Genomic DNA, 21,285 nt, shown 5'->3' on the forward strand with positions numbered 1-21,285 from the left:
TTTGGGTAGAACCTAATGGTGTTCCGAAATGGTAGGCTAAACACAGTTGGTGGTGGCATGTCTGTTGCTGTTAGAAGTAGTTTATCTTGTCGCAAAATTGAAGTAGATAGTTCCTGTGAGTTAGTATGGGCAGAGTTCATTCTTGGCAACCAGAATAAAATAATAGTTGGATCCTTTTACCAACCTCCAAATCCAAATGATACAATATCTGAAAGGTTCAAAGAAAATATAAGTTTAATTTCAAACACAAACTCGACTCATACAATTACAGCTTATGGTGCCTTTAATTTACCCTTGATATGTTGCCAAAAATACATGTTTAAATCTGGAGGTACACATAAAACATCAACTGAAATTGTGCTAAATGCATTCTCTGGAAATTATTTCAAGTAGTTAGTTCATGAGCCCTTGTGAATAGTAAACAGTTGTGATAAGACACTTGACCTCTTAGCAACAAATAATCCTGAGCTAAAAACAAGCATCAAAACGGATACAGGGATTAGTGAAAACAGGGTTGATGTAGTGAGACTGAATACTGTAACCCCAAAATCCTGTAAAAATAAACAAAAAATATACCTATTGAAAAAAAGCAGACAAAAATTCATCTAACGCCGTCCTGAGAGACAATCTCCACTCCTTCCAAAGTAACAATGTAAGTGCAGACCAGATGTAGCTTGAATTCAAAGAAATAGTATTGGCAGCAATTGAGAGATTTACACCAAATAAATTAACAAACATTAAACGGATGGAAAAAAATGCACGACTGGCTTTTACAGAAGCTTGAAATTTAGTGCAGATTTCAATGTGAGATGCTTATAATAGTTTCCACAATAAGACTTTATCTCAAAACCTGGCAAAAAATCCAAAGAGATTCTGGTTGCATGTGAAGTATGCTAGTGGCAAGACACAATCAATGCCTTCTCTGCGTGATAGCAATGGAAATACTATGGATAACAGTGCTGCCAAAGCAGAGTTACTAAATACACCCTTCTGAAATCCCTTCACTGAAGAAGACGAAGAAAATATTCCAGAATTCTAATCAAGAACAGCTGCCAACATCAGTAATGTAGAAATAGATATCCTCGGAGTAGTGAAGAAACTTAAATCACTTAACAAAAGCAAGTCTTTTGGTCTAGACTGTATACCAATTAGGTTCCTTTCAGGGTATGTTGCTACAATAGCTCCATATTTAACAATCATATAAAACCATTCGCATGATGGAAGATCTGTACCCAAAGACTGGAAAGTTGCACAGGAAACACCAATATTCAAGAAATGTGGTAGGAGTAATTCACTAAATTACAAGCCCATATTATTAACATCAATATACAGCAGGATCTTGGAACATACATTGTGTTGGAGCATTATGCATTACCTTGAAGAGAATGATCTACAGACACACAGTCAACATGGATTTAGAAAGCATCATTCTTGTGAAACACAACCAGCTCTTGACTCACACGAGGTGTTGAGTGCTAATAACAAGGGATCTCAAATTGATTCTGTATTTCTATATTTCCAGAAGGCTTTTGACGCTGTACCACACAAGTGGCTTGTACTGAAATTGCATGTTTATGGAATATTGTCTCAGTTAAGTGACTGGATTCGTGACTTCCTGTCAGAGAGGTCACAGTTCATAGTAATTGATGGAAAGTCATCGAGTAAAACAGAAGTGATTTCTGGTGTTCCCTTAGGTAGTGTTATAGACCCTTCGATGTTCCTTATCTATATAAATGATTCAGAAGACAATCTGAGCAGCCATATTAGGTTGTTTGCAGACAATGCTGTTGTTTAACGACTAGTAAAGTCATCAGAAGATCAAAACAAATTGCAAAACTATTTAGAAAAGGTATCGATATGGGGCAAAAATTGGCAATTGACCCTAAATAACGAAAAGTGTGAGGTCATCCACATGAGTGCTAAAAGGAATCCATTATATTTCAATTACACGATAAATCAGTCAAATCTAAAGGCCATAAATTCAACTAAATACCTAGGAATTACAATTACAAACAACTTAAATTGGAAGGAACGCATAGAAAATGTTATGGGGAAGGCTAACCACAGACTGCGTTTTATTCGCAGGACACTTCGAAAATGTAACGGTTCTACTAAAGAGATTGTCTACACTATGCTTGTCCATCCTCTTTTAGAATACTGCTGCACAGTGTGTGATCCTTACCAGATAGGACTGACGGAGTACATCGAGAAAGTTCAAAGAAGGGCAGCATGTTTTGTATTATTTGAAATAGGGGAGAGAGTATCACTGAAAATATACAGGAGATTTGGGGTGAACATAATTAAAACATAGGCATTTTTTGCTGTGGTGGAATCTTCTCACGAAATTTCTTATGTTGAAGGTGGTCCGATGAACCCTCTGCCGCGTACTTAAATGTGATTCGCAGGGTATCCATGTAGATGTGGATGTAGATATAGACTACCTGGCACACATTCCTTGTATGAGCAATGAATAAAAATGTCAAAGCCACCATAATCTCCCTCCACTGAGTAATATCAGAGAATTACAATTCTTCCTGGGTAATGTTAATTATGTTGGGAAATTCAACCCCAGGCTTTAGAAATAATCAAGCCTCTCAACCCTATGAAAGGCACCAAACTTCGGTGGAACATTGCTTTTCAACAAGTTTCTGACTGCTTAAACAGTGGCCTCGACCATGTTCCATGCCTAACCATGTTTGACCTTAGCAAACCAATGGTCCTCAGCATCACTGCCTCCCAACATGGGATTGGTGCAGTTTTCTCATACAAAAGTCCTGACAGCACAGAACATTCCACTGCATATTCCTTGAAAACACAGAAACATCCTCCTGTCAATTATACTCAAATAAAGAAACAAACATTATGAATCATTTTGCCAAAATTTCATGACTTCCTCTACGGAGCAACCTGATCACTGAACACACACTCCTAGTTGCCCCTGCAGCCCTCAAAGCCATATAACAGAGAAAACAGCTCAGTAATTACACAGGCACATTTTATTCATAAGCAAGTATCAATACGAAATCCACTATAGATACACTGCTTGGCACACCAATGCCGATGTGCTTTCTCGACTCCACAAGGCTCCTAATCTACACTTTGACTAGGAGAATGCAATGATTATTGCTATTGCTGAGGAGCTACAGTGTGTTCTCAGGAGATTCCCCAACACTGTTTGAGAGATCGCTCAAGTCACAGCTGAGTAAACACAAACTGGTTGTGACAAGTGAGGCCGTGGTGGAGAGGTATTTTGCCACAAGAAACGGTACTGGCAGACGTGTCCTTCCACACTGTGCCTGGTGACCGCATTGTATATATCAACTAATCTACCAATACATCAGGAGTGATGGTAAGGAAGGATGTTTGTAATTGAAAGAATAAGTACAGAAATGAACAGAATGCACAGATGCAAAGAGAATAATGAGTGCACCGGACTTCGTGACCCAGGCCCACCCTAAAGCGCCCCATTTGGGCATAGTATGCTCACTTCAAAACATTTGCACTGTAGCATGTCGCCATGATGCACGCAAATCTGAGTGAGCAAATCCCCCATCCCACTCTCCAACTGTGGAGACTGGTAGTAGTAGAGACAGGAAAACAATAAACAGGTAAGGGTACAGATTGGATTGGGAGATTAAAAATGATGGCAATGAAAATGAAATGGAGTTGGGTGAGGCACATGCCATGTGAATGGATGGCAGATGGACTAAAGAAGTTCTTTTCTGAATAATGTAAGATAGAAAAAGACTAAGACAATAACTTCATGAAAGGTGAGTAATTGGAACTGGAAAATACGCGCCGGCCGGAGTGGCCGAGCGGTTAAAGGCGCTACAGTCTGGAACCGCACGACCGCTACGGTCGCAGGTATCCTGCCTCGGGCATGGATGTGTGTGATGTCCTTAGGTTAGTTAGGTTTAAGTAGTTCTAAGTTCTAGGGGACTTATGACCACAGCAGTTGAGTCCCATAGTGCTCAGAGCCATTTGGAAAATACGCAGGAGGAATAAGGCCACTGAAGATTATAATGCATGGCAAAATTTAGAGAATGCCTTTTCCAGCAGCAGACATTAAGATGCTTAGGATCACCACCTTATTTCTGGGTGATAATTATTGTATAGTTCTACTATTACACCTTTTACAGTAACACCAATTCCCAAAATTGTATAAAACACAGTTAATTACAGTGCTTACACGTGGTTCTGTCACCTTGATGTTTAATGCCAAAGTGCAATACCCACTCACACATGGCAGGTGGCAGCACTAGCAGTGGAGGTTATATAGAGCATATTGGGGGATGTGGAAAACAATGCAGTTATTATCATAATGGGGAAAAAAAAGCACTTTATCTGACATCCACAAGAACATGATCATTGGCTTTCAGGCTGAAGGTGGAAGCATTTCCGAAATGGCTGAGTCTGTAAACTGTCCGTGTGCCGCCATGGTTAAACTATATGAACAGACATGCAACTGTTGAACAATGGATCATCCGGATGAACCAAGGGGCTACCAACAGTGTTTCCTCAATTACTGTTCAACAAAAGTTGCTGCGAATGGGCCTCTGCACCAAGCACCTGGTTCATGCACCCATGCTGACTGCTGTTCACCGGCACATTTCCAATCCCTATGTAACCACTGATTGCATAAGGGAATAGTATACTCTTAACTTGTTTGATCTAGTAATTAGAGAATTCTTGAATACCTGTAAGTTCACATAACATGCTCTGTTTCCTTCTTGTACTCTTTCTCTAATACACTCTCTCAATTGTTATTGCTAGTTAACAGGGCACCTAAATAATGGAAGCAGCTGTCAGCTTTAAAATATCTATTAGTGGCCTCCAGTTCATGTGGTTTTTTCTTGTCTTACACTTGCACATTACCATGAATTTGATCTTTTTTCATTTTGCTCCTTCTGCTTCCATTATTTCGTCCACTTCTTTAAGGGTGTTTACACTCTTGCCACAATTGCAATATCAACTGGATCTGCATGTATCTGAGTGGATTTCATCATTATTTATTGTTCCTCTCTTATCTATTTTTTGTATCAGACTATGCAGTGTTAAGCAGAACAGGAATGCAGAGAAATCATCACAGTGTTTCACTCCATGTGTAAAGTTAAGGCTCTTGGTCATTTTGTTGTCCACTTTAGCTTTTGCCTTTATGTCCTTCATTGTCGACTCAACTAACCTTCTTAACTTGTCACAGATGCTCAATTTTTTTTCGTATGTTATACAATGCTGGCCTGTTAATACACTATTGGCCATTAAAATTGCTGCACCACGAAGATGACATGCTACAGATACGAAATTTAATCGATAGGAAGAAGATGCTGTGATATGCAAATGATTAGCTTTTCAGAACATTCACACAAGGTTGACACTGGTGGCGACACCTACAAATGTGCTGACATGAGGAAAGTTTCCAACCGGTTTCTCAGAAACAAACAGCAGTTGACTGGCGTTGCCTGGTGAAACGTTGTTGTGATGCCTCGTGTAAGGAGGAGAAATGCGTACCATCACGTTTCCGACTTTGATAAAGGTCAGATTGTAACCTATTGCAATTGCGGTTTATCGTATCACGACATTGCTGCTCGCATTGGTCGAGATCCAATGACTGTTAGCAGAATATGGAATCGGTGGGTTCAGGAGGGTAATATGGAACACCGTGCTGGATCCCAACGGCTTCGTATCACTAGCAGTCGAGATGACAGGCATCTTATCTGCATGGCTGTAACGGATCGTGCAGCCACGTCTCGATCCCTGAGTCAACAGATGGGGACATTTGCAAGACAACAACAATCTGCACAAACAGTTCGACAACATTTGCAGCAGCATGGACTATCAGCTCGGAGACCGCGTCTGCGGTTACCCTTGACGCTGCATCACAGACAGGAGCGCCTGCGATGGTGTACTCAACGACGAACCTGGGTGCACACATGGCAAAACATCATTTTTTCTGATGAATTCAGGTTCTGTTTACAGCATCTTGATGGCTGCATCCATGTTTGACGACATCGTGGTGAACGCACATTGGAAGCATGTATTCATAATCGCCATACTGGCGTCTCACCCGGCGTGATGGTATGGGGTTACAAGTCTCAGTCACCTCTTGTTCACATTGACGGCACCTTGAACAGTGGATGTAACATTTAAGATGTGTTACGACCCACGACTCTACCCTTCATTCGATGCCTGCAAAACCCTACATTTCAGCAGGATAATGCACGATCACATGTTGCTGGTCTTGCACGGGGCTTTCTGGATGCAGAAAATGTTCGACTGTTGCCCTGGCCAGCACATTCTCCAGATCTCTCACCAATTGAAAACATCTGGACAATGTTGGCTGACCAACTGGCTCGTCACAATACGCCAGTCACTACTTTTGATGAACTGTGGTATCGTGTTGAAGCTGCATGGGCAGCTGTACCTGTACACGCCATCCAAGCTCTGTTTGACTCAATGCCCAGGCGTATCAAGGCCGTTATTACGACCAGAGGTGGTTGTTCTGGGTACTGATTTATCAGGATCTATGCACCCAAATTGCATGAAAATGTAATCACATGTCAGTTATAGTATAATATATTTGTCCAATGAATACCCGTTTATCATCTGCATTTCTTCTTGGTGTAGCAATTTTAAAGCTTGTACATCAACAAATATGAAATGGCAATCTATGTCATATTCATAAAATATCTAACAACAAACTACTGGTCAGAAATGCCTCCATTCGACAGAAACCATATTGGTATTTTCTGAGGATATTTCCAATGCACTTCTTTATCCTTTTATTCAGCATCCCAGAAAATATCTTATATGACATATTACATAAAGTTATAACTCTATAAATTTCCATAACCTAACTTTTCTCCTTTCTTCACGAAATGTGCACCACCATGTATATAGTTTTCCAGTCCTCATGCATGCTTTCATTCTCCCATATTTTATACATTAATGCACTTCTTTCACACATTAGAGGATGACCACCAAATTGTATAAGTTATAGTAGTATCTCATGTTTACCAGGTGCACAATTATTTCTAAATTCACATATCACTGGGCTCCCCAAATGTTGGTCTTTTTGCTTCTTCCCTTTCATCTTTTCTTGCTTCTGCGAGGGTTGACTGAAAAGTAATGCCTCCACCTTTGCAACTCTTCAACAGTCGGCAGCATTGGTATGCGGCCGGTACTGGCTTGTTTCGTAGCCTCTTCTCTACAGCTCCAGTTGGCAGGAAGCCTTAGCATTGAATTGTTGTGTTGTTACAGTGTAAAGTATGGAACCCTGTGCAGATGGTCAGTCAATACGATTTAAGCGATGTGCAGTCATTGAATTCTTGATTGCAGCAGGTGTCAATCCAAAGGAAATTCATCAGAGAATAAAAGCTATTAATGGTGATTGTGTTGATTTGAGTACTGTGCATCATTGGGTAAGTAAGTTTAAAGATGTTGAGGTGGGAACTCTGACCTGCATGACAAACAAATAGTTGGACGTCCTGTGACAGCAACCACAGTGTTTCACAAGCAAAATTTTGACAGACTGATTCAGGATGATCATTGTATCATTCAGATAAAAATTGCAAGCACAATCAGCATTTCAACAGAATGTGTGGGAAATATTATTGCTTTGCTTGGCTATTGGAAGATCGTGCATGATGGGTACCCCTGGATGCTGACTCCTGAAATGAAAGCGCACAGACCTGAAATTTGCCAGGAACTCCTCTCGCGTTACGAGAATGAAGGTGACACTTTTCTCCATTCAATTGTGACACAAGATGAAACGTGGGTACACCATTACAACCCAAGACAAAACGTTGATCTATGGAATATCGACATGAAGACTCGCTCCAGAAAAAGACATTCAAGACACAGTTGGAAAAATCATGGCCACAGTGTTCTGGGATGTAGATGGTGTTATCCATGTTGATTTCCTTGATCATGGAACAACAATAAATTCAGAGGTTTACATCACAACGCTGTGAACTCTGAAATGACAGCTAACTAGGGTCTGAAAGAAAAAGGGAAAATTTTTCCTGCAGCGTTACAATGCCAAACCACATACTTCACATGCCACCACAGCAGAACTTCAGAGACTGAATTTCACCACCATACGGCATGCACCATACAGTCCAGATTTAGCACCGTCTGGCTCCTATCTGTTACCAATAATGAAAGATGATCTGCAGGGACATCATTATGCTTCTGATGAAGACGTTGAGAGAACTCTGAGACTGTGGTTGTGGAAACAGTGTGTTGACTTCTTCTGCAACAGCTTCAGAAAACTTGTGCATCGTTGGCAGAAATATATCATCCAGTTGGCTGGTGATTATGTGGAAAAGTGAATATTGGTAATTAAAGATCACATTCTAAGGGTTATTTCTGCATTTGATTTACTAAAATATTCCCATCCAAACCCAATTAATGAAGATGCAGGCATTACTTTTCATTCAACCCTTGTATATCCTGCTCCTGTATTTGTAGATCTCTTGATACCTAATCCTAGTTGGTACTGAGCATATCTTCAAAGTTTTCTGCCCAACTCTGCAATATGTTTTGTTCGTCTGATTATTTTCCAATTTCTATTTTTACATGAATTTTGAGTGGGTTGAAGTCTTTTTCCCCCGTCTTTTTTTACACATCCTATGAGCATTAGATCTTAATTCTTTACACACCCTCCACATTACATTCTATTTTAATACACCCCCACATTACATTCTATCCCATTCATCATCAAACCATCCATTTCTTTCCTTTCTTCTTATCCCAAGTGTTTCTTTTCCTACCTCCATCACCACTTTATGGATCCCATTCCATATGTCTTGAGTTCCCATTGTTACCTCACTGGCTGTCAGGACATTTTTAATTTTTATTTGGTATGCTTTTATAATCAAGAGCATTCAGGTTTACTACATCACTATTTGCTTTTTTTCCCCATTCTGGTTTTATATACTACTGCTAATTTTTCTTTCACTACAGCTTTTACAGCATAGTGGTCTGTATCATAGTTTGGACCCCTGCAGCTCCATACATCTATGACTGATGTGGCATGTCATGCTTTTACTAGCACGTGGTCCACATACACTCGATTTCCCTGTTCCAAGATGTATTCTTTTTTATCTCTTTTTACGAGCCTTTTGGAGGTGCTTCTCCAGCAGCTACTACTTTACTCCACCATCATTTACCACAAGTCAGCAACTAGCAGTAGGTTGTAGTTTTGTAATTTACTACATACACTTTCCAGGTCTTCATCAAACTGTTCTTTTATTCTTTCTTCTGCTTCCTCTGTTGATGCGTATGCTGTTGTTATTGTCATATTCTTGAATTTCCATTTTATTCTCAGTCTGCTGAGTCTTTCATTTATACATTCAAATTTCAAAAGACTTTTTCTAATCTCTTTTGCTATTATAAATCCTGTTCCAGACTGCCCTGATCTCCTTTCTGGTCCACCATACACCAGAGAATACTGAGGTATCTGCCCTTGCTCTTGCCACCTCACTTCTTGTAATGCCATGATACTATACTTAAACTTCAAGATCTCTTCAGCTGCTTCTCTAATTTTTTCAGGTTTCAACATTGTTTGTATGTTCTAAGTTACTACTCTCAAATCTTTTGTCCTTTTTCCTTGCTGAATGTGTGTTCTGTATGTTCTATCCATTATCCGAGGCTCTTGTTGTGGTTCTGTAATATGACATTTTTACAGTGTAGAATTAGTGGCCCCACGACCAATCCCCATTCTGAAGGGCATGGTCTTTTTTTTAGGGTTTACTCCTTTATGAAGATTGGTTTCCCTTTGCCTTACAAGTGCTCCCTGCCCTATGTTGAGGAACACACTTTGTCCGGCTCCTCTGTCAAGACCGCTCTGGCTTGGGTGACCCTGCTGATAACTATGCTATCGGTGGCACAGCCCTTGAGTTTGTTGGACCACACAAGCCCTTCTGCCCAGCACTGAAGGTGCCTTTGCTAAGGTGGTGTCACCTGGGAGTGTATCATTGCATCCGATATCTCTATTCTGTAGCCACTTTATCATCATCATCATCTTGAGATCAAATTTACTTGGTGGTTTTACGAATTGCCTGCAATGGTATGGTGCATTATCCAGTCGAATAAGAGATCATAGCAGTAGGTTAGGAAGCACTTTCCCTCAAATCATTTATCAAAATTCAGAAAATTCAACTGCCCATCATAGTCTTCCTGCAAGGATTTGGCCCAAAATCGGAGATGTAATTCTTTTAAAAACCTCTTTTTTGAATCGACGCTTCCTGTAATGAGCCTTCTGGGGATGTTTCTCCATGCTATGATACCAGCCACTACTTTATTCCACCAGCATTTGTGACAAGTTATTATCTATCGAAGTCTCCTCTAGACAGAAAATTTCAGTTCCAGCTTCTCTGGTGTTTCTCCTTCGTATTGAGTAACGAGAGCACCAGAACACTATGTTGTGAACCTTCTTTAACTTGAAGCCTTCAAAAATTTTCTCATGGAAGTAGCATTTCATTTCCACTCTAACTTACTCTTCAGTATTGGAAGCAATTTACCGATGGTACACTTTTCTTAAGGGTATAAAATTCTTCAATTGTGTGTCTAATTATTCGCTTACTGATATCATTGATTACTTCACCTCTTCTTCGCCTACGAGGAGTAAAAAAGAAAAAAAATTCTTAAAAATTTTGGCTGCACTGAATACACTGCAATGAGGTAAAACTGCATTTGTAGTACATACAATGTACAACTATGCTTCTATAAAAAGTGACCGGGCAGTAATAGTTTACGTATTTCACACCTAAGATACACACATATAATAATTTTACTCTATTGCGGAGCGTCACTTCCATCAGTGAACACATAAAATGCCAAGTTACAGTGCCCTAAGACATTTCTAAGATATTTTGAAGAACTGTGTCACACAATGTAAGAAATAAATTAGTAAAAGATAAACAGAAATATTAATTTTATTACTGGATTATATTAACTTATTAATTCAATTTAGCATGTTCAAAGATTTGTTTTGTTTTCTCAGGAAATCATTATTTTACTTCACACACATTACACAGAAGACAAGAAATATGTTGGAAACATACCTCTTCTTACCAGGAGGAGCAGGTAGTGTGCCACAATGAACCCTTATAAAATCGTGCTGCCTTCTCAGGTTGCATTTGTTTTTCCCCTTATACGTGGTGCTCTTTTAGCTACTTACTAACTGATATAGTAGCATTGTCTGCCTCTTTTCTCTGCAGCTACACCCAATGACATTTAACATCATTTTTCTTGCACCACTATGAATAACAACCCTATTTTTTCAAACGAGTCATCAGAATACACAGTGTTTATGGCAACTCACTAGAAGAACCAGGTACAGCCTCTTCACTAATTTTTGTGAATAATATTAACAATTACTATTCAAAATACCATATTTCAATCAACACTATATCCTCAATGACTACTACTTGTTATGGTGTACAATATTGTTATGCATTTGAGGTTGACAATGAGTGTAAACATTTCGAAGCAACATGACTTTCACTGATCAGAAAAGGTCAATTTAAAGTGTGTAATTAGTATGTAATGGAGGCAGAGGCGAATGTGGAATGATTCAAGCAATGATATGGGCAACAAATGGCAAAATCCACTATATAAGTGATGGTGACTAGGGGAAGATCGTTATGGGTCGACGTCTGAGAAACAGCATCTCAGAGACAGCAAAGCTAGTCAGCTATTCACATTCTAATGTCATGAGCATCTATGGAAAAAGTTCTGATTTGCCATGGAGTGGCTGCATTACTAGTCTGAGATGCATAAGCTGAATGTCAACATATGACTGACAGTGAGGTGGTCTGGGCCCAACCCTATAAGCCATCCAGCTGGTAGAGTGCACTATGGAGATGCTGCATGCAACTCTGAGAATGGAGGCCTCTGCTGGTGCTAGTGTCTTGCAACTTCTGTGGTGCACCGTACACCTGCGTGCCCAGATTGTGGATGTGGAGCAGAGTGGTGCTGTTTCCCCAGGCAAGAAGTGGATGGCAGCAATGTGGAGACGGTGCCCACATTCATGGAGGCCTGAGAGGAGAGCAGCTACTGGTCAGCAAAGACTTCGGAATATGGGCGAAAGTGGTCGGCACGTTCAGCACCATAATGTCCCCGTGTAAGCACAGGACAACAGGACTGGCAATGAGCAGTCCAAGCCAGGATCCATGGTGATTTCTAGTGGCAGTGGGGAAGGTGGAGGTGACTCCATTGCAGGCTGAGGCCCCACAAGAGGCATTGAACCAGTAAGAGGTGCGTCAACTGGCTAGAGGGGTATTGGAACTGCTGCCAGAGGCTGTGATGTCGTAGGCTCACTGGGTGGCACTGACACAGGTGTAAACAGACGCTGGAACATTGGCAGATATGCAGCACCCAGCGACTGGGGTATCAACGAAAGGCGGTGGTGCAGCTGGGGTAGATGGGTGGGTGCCTACCCTGACTCAGAGCTGACTTTGATGGTGCCATACCTTCCAGTCAGCCATGTGGAGAGAGTAGACACGGCGGCTGTTTTGACACATTATGGTTGCAATAACTGGTGGGGTTGCTGACCAAAACCACACACCCAGACTGCCATCCCTGGTGGAAAGTGCGGTGCAGTGGAACACGACAGTGGGCAAGATCCCGGATGGAAGAGGTACAGTAGCATCCGTAGCTGGTATCCATGGAGAAGCTCAGCAGGGCTATGGGAACCAATAGGAGTCATCTGGTGGGCTGTCAGTAAAAACAATAATGCCTCCTCAATGGGAAAGTCCTGCAGATATTTTTTCATCTGGGTCTTACAAGTGCAAACCACACCCTTGGCTTCCCTGTCAGAGTGGAGGTGAAAGTGAGGGGATTGAACATGGCCAATGCTCAGCCACACACAGGAATCACAAAATGCCTGGTACAGGAACTGAGGTCCATTGTCAGAAATGAGAGTAATCAGGAGGCCTTCCATAGAAAAATTTTTTGAAAGAGCCTGAATGGTAGTTTTGGTAGTAGCTGAGGAGCATCGCACTATGTATGGAAAACACAAAAACACGTCAATGACAGTCAGTCAAAATTCATTCAGAAATGGACACACAAGCTTCACATGGTGTGTTCCTAGTGCTGGGTTGCTGGATGCTATGGGGAAAATGAAGCCTTGGGAGCCGCCTATTAACTAGGGTACTTGGAACACACAACTACCAAATGCTCCAGCTTCTGGTCAATGCGGACCAGTACCCATGTATGCAAACCAAGGCTTTGGTACCAGAAACACCCCAGTGACATTCATTCAACAGCTGTAAGAACTCCTGCTGCAAACTTCTAGGAATGTCCACCCTGGGAGATGTGTTGCCTGTAAAGAGGTGTGGCGTTGGCAACCCAGGTACTAGTGATCAGAAAGCTGTCTATTGCTTGGCAGGAGGCAATTTCCAAATGAACACACACAAGCTCCTCTAAATCAAACTTGGGGTCTGGAATGATGGGCAGCCTGGATAAAGCATCCGTGTCGGCATGGTGACCAGTGGGGCACAAGTGGATGTCATAATGGTAATTGGAGAGGAACAAGGCCCACCACTGCAACCTGTGGAATTTGGTGTCATACAAGAGCACATGAAATTTGGTGACCACATGCACAATGCCCAGAACCACATCCTTGACCTGAAAGTATTGGGCTTGTGCTGGATTGAGAGTTTTTGATGCAGACACCAGTGGCTGCTCCAAGCCACCTGCATTCCAATGAGTGATGACTGCCCCCATGCCTTACTGTGAGGCATCCACAGCCAAAACCAATGGTTTGTTATGATCAAAAGTAGCTAAACACGGTGCTGATTTGAGGCAGTCTTTTTGCTTGGTAAAGACCTGGTCACACATTGGAGACCAGACAAAGGAAGCTTCCTTGTGGAGAAGAAGATACAGAGGGCACGTAATGGTGGATGGCCTGGTACTGAACTGGTGGTAACTTGTAATTTTACCCATGAAAGCCTGCAGTTTGTGCAATGATGAGGGATGTGGCAGGTTCATAATGGCCTTGGCCAGACTCGCCAGGGGTTGGATACCCTGCCACAATATGGTGTGGCCCAGATAATCCAGAGAGAGTTGAAAAACTTTAGACTTCTGTAGAATGCAACAACCCATGGCCTGGAATTTTTCAAAAAGGGTCTGGAGATAGTGCGGGTGGTCACTTGTAGTATGTCTGGTTATGACCTCATCATACAGGTAGCTGAAACGGTGCAGAATATTGAATGTGACCTGTTCCAGGTAGTGATGAACAATTGCAGGGGCACTTGCCATGCCAAACATTAACCACTGGAATTGATACAGACCGAAAGGCTTATTAAGAACCAGGATACACTTGGAGTCCTCATCCTGGGGTAACTGGTGATATGCTTCAAAAAGATCAAGTGTGGAGAAGGACTGACTCCTGACTAAGCATGTAAAAAGCTCTTCTGACTAAGCATGTAAAAAGCTCTTCCAGACATGACAAAGGGTATGTGTCAAGCACAGCCTGTGAATTCACAGTGACCTTAAAATCAATGAAAAGTCACAGTTTACCAGAGGGGTTTCATCATGATAACAAGGGACATGGCCATTCACAAGAGGAAATGGGAATCACAACCCCGAGAGATGCAAGCCAGTCCAGCTCCACCCTGACTTGTGTGTGGGGCGCTATTGGAATCTGCAAAGCACAAAAAATTCTAGTACGAGCAAACTGCTTCAAGATAATGTTGGCTGTAAAGTATGTGGTGCACGCAAGGCCCTCTGCAAAAATATCCTGAAATTTGGAGCACAGAGATTTCAATGACTGATATGGGACGTTGGCAGATACCAACTGTATGGATTCCATGATGGGAAAGCCAAAGGCCTGAAAGGCATCAAACTCAAAAAGGTTTGCTGAACCAGCACCATGTACAGTAAGAAAGGTAATAGACCAAGTTACTGGTCTACAGGTAATGTCAGCTGTGAATAACGAAACAATGGGAAGTGCTGTTTACTATATCCCTAATGTGTCTGTTTACTGGCAACAGCAAAGCAGAGCTGAGGTCTGAATATGTTTGAGCATTAAGAAGGGAAACTGCTATGCTGGTGTCCACCAGCACGTGAAGCTGCCATGAGAGAACCGAAACCTCAATGAAAAGCTTGTTGGACTCTTCATCGGCAATGGCCTGACAATAACACTTCCTGGATATTCTCTGAAACTGCATTCTGCGCCGCTGAGTGCAGACTACAACAGTGTGGCCTTTTTTCTGACACTTATGACAGATGGCCCAAACGATGTTGTGAGTAACAAGACGCACACAATGGCAATAAGGAGCAGCGGCTGGAACGCTGTTTATGTGCTGTGCTGAGGGCACCAGATTGGTCAGCTTGCACAGCTGCTTAGTCGTCATTCCTGGATGTGGTGGACGTAGCTGGGCCACCCAGCACCACCGTGATGTCACATCACGCTTCCAGCTGCCGACCAGGGGCATCTGAGACCTCATACGACTATGTTATGGACAACACCTCAACGAGGGATGTGTTTTCTAATTGGAGGGGCTGTTGCCAGATTTCCTTATCTCGGGCAGAGTGGATTATAACATCACAAACAATGGCAGACACATAAGCCTCTTTTGACTGAGCATAACAAAATGGCAGTTGCAACTAAGGCCATGAAGAGTCATGGCCCAGGTAGATAAGACTGATGGGACTGTTTTTCTTGCACTGGTAGAATTCGACCCTAGCATCCACGACAAGCATCTGACAGCATTAATAGGAAGGCAACAATGTGCATAAACTGTCAAAAGACAATGAAGAAGGCTTCTGCAAAGGAGCCAACACCATAACAAAAACAATGCATGACATACCTCCACATCCGTACTGTCAAAGGCATGGAAATGTTGCTGCAGATGGCGTTTGTACATTTTACAATCTTCTGCCACCTTGTCAACAGTGGGAATAGAGAAGGAAATATAGCCAGAGACAAAGGGAGAGATAACAACGCTGGCACAGCCTGTCACACAACTGTAAGAAGTTCTGTCTGTTGTTGCATCAATGTTTGAAGCAGAACTTTCACAAAAAGAAAAATGTCACAATCAAACATAAAAAGCAACCACACCATGAAACATGTGAGAAATGACCCTATTTGTTGCCTATGTGTTCTGAGTACAAAAACAAACAGATAACAACACAAACAACACTTTATTACTTCAAGAATACTGGTACAGGAAAACACTTGCCACATAGTGGCTGTGTTACTAGTCTGAGATACATTGGCTGCATGCCAACATATGACAGAGAGAGGTCAGCTGGAACTGACTATATAAGCCGTCGGCTGCCCAGTATGGTGCACTATGGAGAGGCTGTGTGCGCATCTGAGAGTAGAGGCCTCTTCCAGTGCTAGCATCTTGTGATTTCTGCCATGTGCCTTACATGGATCATGGATGTGGAATCTTACATGGGTCACTACAGAAAGGAGTTTAGGGACGGCGAAACCACGAGTAGGCCATCTGAGGGTTGATACCCACACCTCATCAAAGAACATAGACTTTGGAGACCTACTTGCCTTAATGCAGGTTAGGCAGCAATTTGTGGCAAATATGGTGCTGGCACAAGTGTTTCAAAGCGCACTGTTCAGCGCACACTGTTGAACATGAGGTTCCACTTCAGATGACCCCTTGTATGTGCCCAAGTTGGCACAACAATATCATGAATCATGATTACAATGGGCATGAGATCATAAAGATTAGACCATGAATCAATGGAAACATATCTTCTGACCAGACAAATCATGTTTATTGTTACATTAGATTGATGGCCATGCATGTATACATTGTCATTCACATGAAATATTTGCTCAAAACAAGCATTGCACTACAGATGCAGGCTGGTGGAGGTAGTATTAAGCAATGGGGTATATTTTCCTGGACTTCCACGAGACTTGTAGCAATCTGAGGCACCATAACAGCTGTGAACTATGAAAATTATTGCAGATTTCCTGTACCCCTTCATACTTTATTCTTCCCTAACAGTAATGGCATCCTCCAGCAGAATAACAGTACCTGTCATAAGGCTAGAATCTTGCTACTGTTGTTTGAGGAGCACTAAATGAACTCACATTGAAGTGTTGGCACACCAGTTCACCTTATCTGAACCTGATGAATGCTTCTGGGTTATCAGGCACCCCAGCTCTCAGTCTTCAAACTACCAGTCCATGAGGCATGTCATCTGCACAGACACTTGGTACCACATACCTCTGGAAACTTATTAAGGATTCGTTGAATTCATGACATTTAGAATCCCTGTACAACTGCATTTCTAAGGTGGAACAACATTCTATTAAGCACATGGTCTCAAGTTTTTGGCTCATCTTTATAAGTGGCACCTTAAGCAAGGACATGTTTGTGTGTGTGGTGGTGGTGGTGGTGGTGGTGGTGGTGGGGGGGGGGGGGGGGGGAGTTTTTCGGTCCAGTCAAGTTTAAGAATTCTGTGGCTTTACTCTATGACAATGAAATCAGAATTTGCCAGTTGAGTCAAGTATTACACTGAATTTATGAACTACTGAAATTCAAATTCACAGTGTTAATTTGATAAATATCATGCAAATCTGACTTACAGTATTACAGAGGTAGAAGATTTCATTAATGAACACTTTGTTTTTAACATGATGTAGGTTTTATAATATATAAGTGTAAGTGAACAACAATAGTTACCATATTCGACTAGTTATTCCCAGTGCAACCACAGCAGCCCACCAGTTATGTCCAAGTTCCATGCGAGCTCTAAGATACTTTCCTGCTTCTACGCACTGGGAAATTATATAGCACCACAACTGCCCAAAGCTTTGAGTTCGTACAAGTAAATACTGAAGCATTTGGCGGGATGGGACATACTGGTCTGGGTCACTTGGGTCTGGGACACACTCACAGAAATTCACATACGCTGAATGAAGGTTCAATGAGAGATACTTCAACAAGCCCCTGTTCACCTGGGAACAGAATTTAACAGATGAGTTGCTAAAACAAAGTAAAAAAAAAGCTATTATAGCCTCTAAAAATGAAATATTATGAAGATAGTAAACAAAAAAAGTCTGGTGACACACCTAACATGCACTCCTAACACCCGTAATAAACTAAAAACAAATCAACAAACAAATACTTCTGACAATATTCTGAAATGGATAGATTGCTACTCACCATATATTGGAGATGTTGAGTTGCAGTCAGGTACAACAGAAAGACTGCCAAGCATGTAATCTTTTGACCAAAAACCCTTCTTCTGAAACAGTCAACACACACACACACACACACACACACACACACACACACACACACACACACGCAACTCAAGCACACATGACCAGTCTGGCCGGTGGCAGTCAGACAGTGGTGTGCGTGTTTTCTGACTATTTCGGAAGAAAAACTTTTGGCCAAAAGCAGTCTTTCCATTGCGCCTGTCTGTGACTCAACATCTCCTCTATATAGCAAGTAGCAATTTATCCTTTTCATAATACAAATACTTCTGCTTTGAAAGTGATAACAGATGTAAGAAATACAAAAGCTGTTAAAAATTTTACTTTCAAAACCTGTGTAATATTATTTGTGGTTAATTGGTCCTTAAGGAAAATGTAACATGGAGCAATACTACTTAATCCAAACTACTGCATTTCCTATTGCATCGTGATCATGTTCTGTGTGAATGGCTATCCAGAGCACATCCTTATTAGGAAACATTGCCTTTCCTACCCTCAGATTGGTTACAAGTTGAGAACATGACCTTGAATAGCTTGACACCAGATTGGTGGCATTAGTTTGGGCAACGAGGTCACTCTGAGCAGGAGTGTGCACTGAGAGAGACCTGTACATAGTGCATTTTTATTCTAATTGGGTTGTGTATAAGCACTGTGTTGTGACTGTAACAAAGTGGAGTGGCACAAATTGCACCATGACAACAAAAATATTGTGACATCTCTGCAAAATATGGGGTCATTCAGAAAACTCAGTGAATCCTAGATCCCCATTCCAGTTATAATGCATGTAATAAACAGACCTATGATTATGTGAGAGGGACACAACTACACAAGACGAAAGGTGAGTGGACAGAAATTTTGCAATAGTAACTGAAGTGTAGACATTAAACAGCAATGCCCACATAAACTGTCAGGCCATTACAAACATTATGTTTTTGGAAGTAATTATGAGTGGAGATGGTGCATCAGCTTCCAATAAAATGGTGATTCCAGGGAACAAGGTTATTCAGGAGTCAACTACCAAAGCTATCCTGGATCCTAGGTAAAAGACAACAAAGGATGTTAGTGTGAGATGACAATATGTTGCATTCTAGGAGGAAAAGTAGCTAATCACTGACAACATTACAAAAATTTTGCATGGTTGAGCATAAATGTGACATTGAAAACATACCAACAATTACTTCACACTGAGGACTGTTATAACATGATGCTTCCATGTGTATGACTGAGTCCTAATTGCTGTGTTGCTATTATCAATACTAACCCATACTGTACCTCTAAAACAGGAGCAACATGCTGAAATTCAGATGGACCTGATTAATAACTTTTGAAAGGTAATTGCAGTGTTTATGAAACACAACAACTGCACCTTAGCAATATTTTGATCCTATAATTGTTTCATGTCACTTACAGGATTTTAGAATCACACAATATCTTTCAAAGAAATATCACAGAATTTCAAATTTAATCTAAAGATAATTAATTTTATTACACTGCTTTATTCTCTCAGTAAGTTGATTTTAGGCATTCTTCCAAAAAAAATGTCATTCTTTTCAAAACTTTTAAGTATTATTCTTCATTTCCAATAAATAAATTCCACTACTGTGTAAGAAATGTAGTCAGAAACTCAAAATAGAATCACAGTAAAAACTAAAAATATTACGATGAACCAGACGGAGTACAGACTTTGTGGTTTCACATGTGAGTTCTTTTGAAGAATCTAGGGTTTTCAGAAGTCTGTGTGAACAATGACTATACAACAATACACCTATCATGAATGATTTGGCAGGAGAGATGAATGTATGGCTGACATGAATGGTAGAAAATCAGCAAAAGTTTACAGCACACAATCATACAAACAGCTCTCACTGAAAGCAATGCAGGTTGTCATTGAGGTACTGCCCTTACTGGATGGTATAATAAGCCCATATGCTGAGAACTCTGTTCACTGGGAAAGCCTATAGACTGCCAATAGTTGTCTCTGAAATCAGTGAAGTTACATAAATGGGGCAGTAAATTACAAAAATAGCATCATGACGGGAAGAGTAGTGGTTTTTTAAGTTGGTATCTTTAAAGTAGCACGATGCTGGAAGTTGAGAGTGGGATACGCTGGAAGTTGAGAGAGGGATACGCTGGAAGTTGAGAGAGGGATACGCTCTGGGATGTAGCCTGTGTCAGAAGTGAGTGAGAAGAGCAAGGTGGTCAGGTGGGGAAGGGTGTGATGGAGGGAACGAAGGGAAATGACTGGGAAGGAGAGAGAACAGGGGAGTGGTATAGTAATGTGGCATCGCTGAGCCCACCCTGACACAAACAGGGAGGTTGATGTTGCACACAATGAAGTGGAAAGAAAGAGTATAGGGAAGGAGGTGGAGCATAGAACAGCAGAAGAGGGAGACCACACAGAGAAAAGTGTGAGTGTAGATTAATGGTAAAATGAGAGGTGAGGCATGCAACAGGGGTTAGGAGTAATTTTGGGCAACCCACCTATGAGATCAATGTATGTACATTAATGACAGTTCCCATCTACGTAATTCACAAAAGCTACATACCTATCCTATTCCGTACTGTCTCCCCTGCCCAGCTGTCAGCCTTCTTTCCCTTCACCCCACCCTCCTTTCGTTTCACTCAACACAACACTTTGTCCTGGTCAAATGGTAGCACCAAGATAATCCAGTCAGTGAGGACAATGTAGTTGTGCATTAGTGTGTGTGAGTGTGTGTGTGTGTGTGTGTGTGTGTGTGTGTGAAGAAAATCTTTTTACAAAACACTCAGAATTTTTTACAGTCTTGTTTATGTGACTATTGAATATTATACACCTCACCTATATGTTGAGCAATTACCGTCGTTTGTTTCATTATTTCAGTATACAGTAAATTGCAAGTAATTCCCATATCTGTGGAAACAATCCGCAGGCTGTGGATAAGCCATATGTCCACAACATCTTTTCTTCCAGGAGTGCTAGCCCCACAAGCACGTAGCAGAACTCCTGCGAAATTTGGAGGGTTAGAGATGAGGTAATGGCAGAAGTGAAACTGTGTGGGCAGATCATGAGTCACAATCGGATAGCTCAGTTGGCAAAGCACTTG

At 41.4% G+C, this 21,285-nt stretch overlaps 1 protein-coding gene across 1 annotated transcript in view; it reads right to left on the minus strand.

Annotated features, from left to right (window-relative positions):
* Positions 1 to 21,285, minus strand: part of LOC126412371 (uncharacterized) — an 82,528-nt gene that overhangs the window by 38,508 nt on the left and 22,735 nt on the right. The window contains exon 3 of the mRNA XM_050081940.1: positions 17,664 to 17,938. Coding sequence (XP_049937897.1) covers positions 17,664 to 17,938 — 275 coding nt within the window. The remainder of the gene's footprint in view (positions 1 to 17,663; positions 17,939 to 21,285) is intronic.

Source organism: Schistocerca serialis, chromosome 7 (assembly GCF_023864345.2).
Source record: "Schistocerca serialis cubense isolate TAMUIC-IGC-003099 chromosome 7, iqSchSeri2.2, whole genome shotgun sequence".
NCBI lineage: Eukaryota > Metazoa > Arthropoda > Insecta > Orthoptera > Acrididae > Schistocerca > Schistocerca serialis.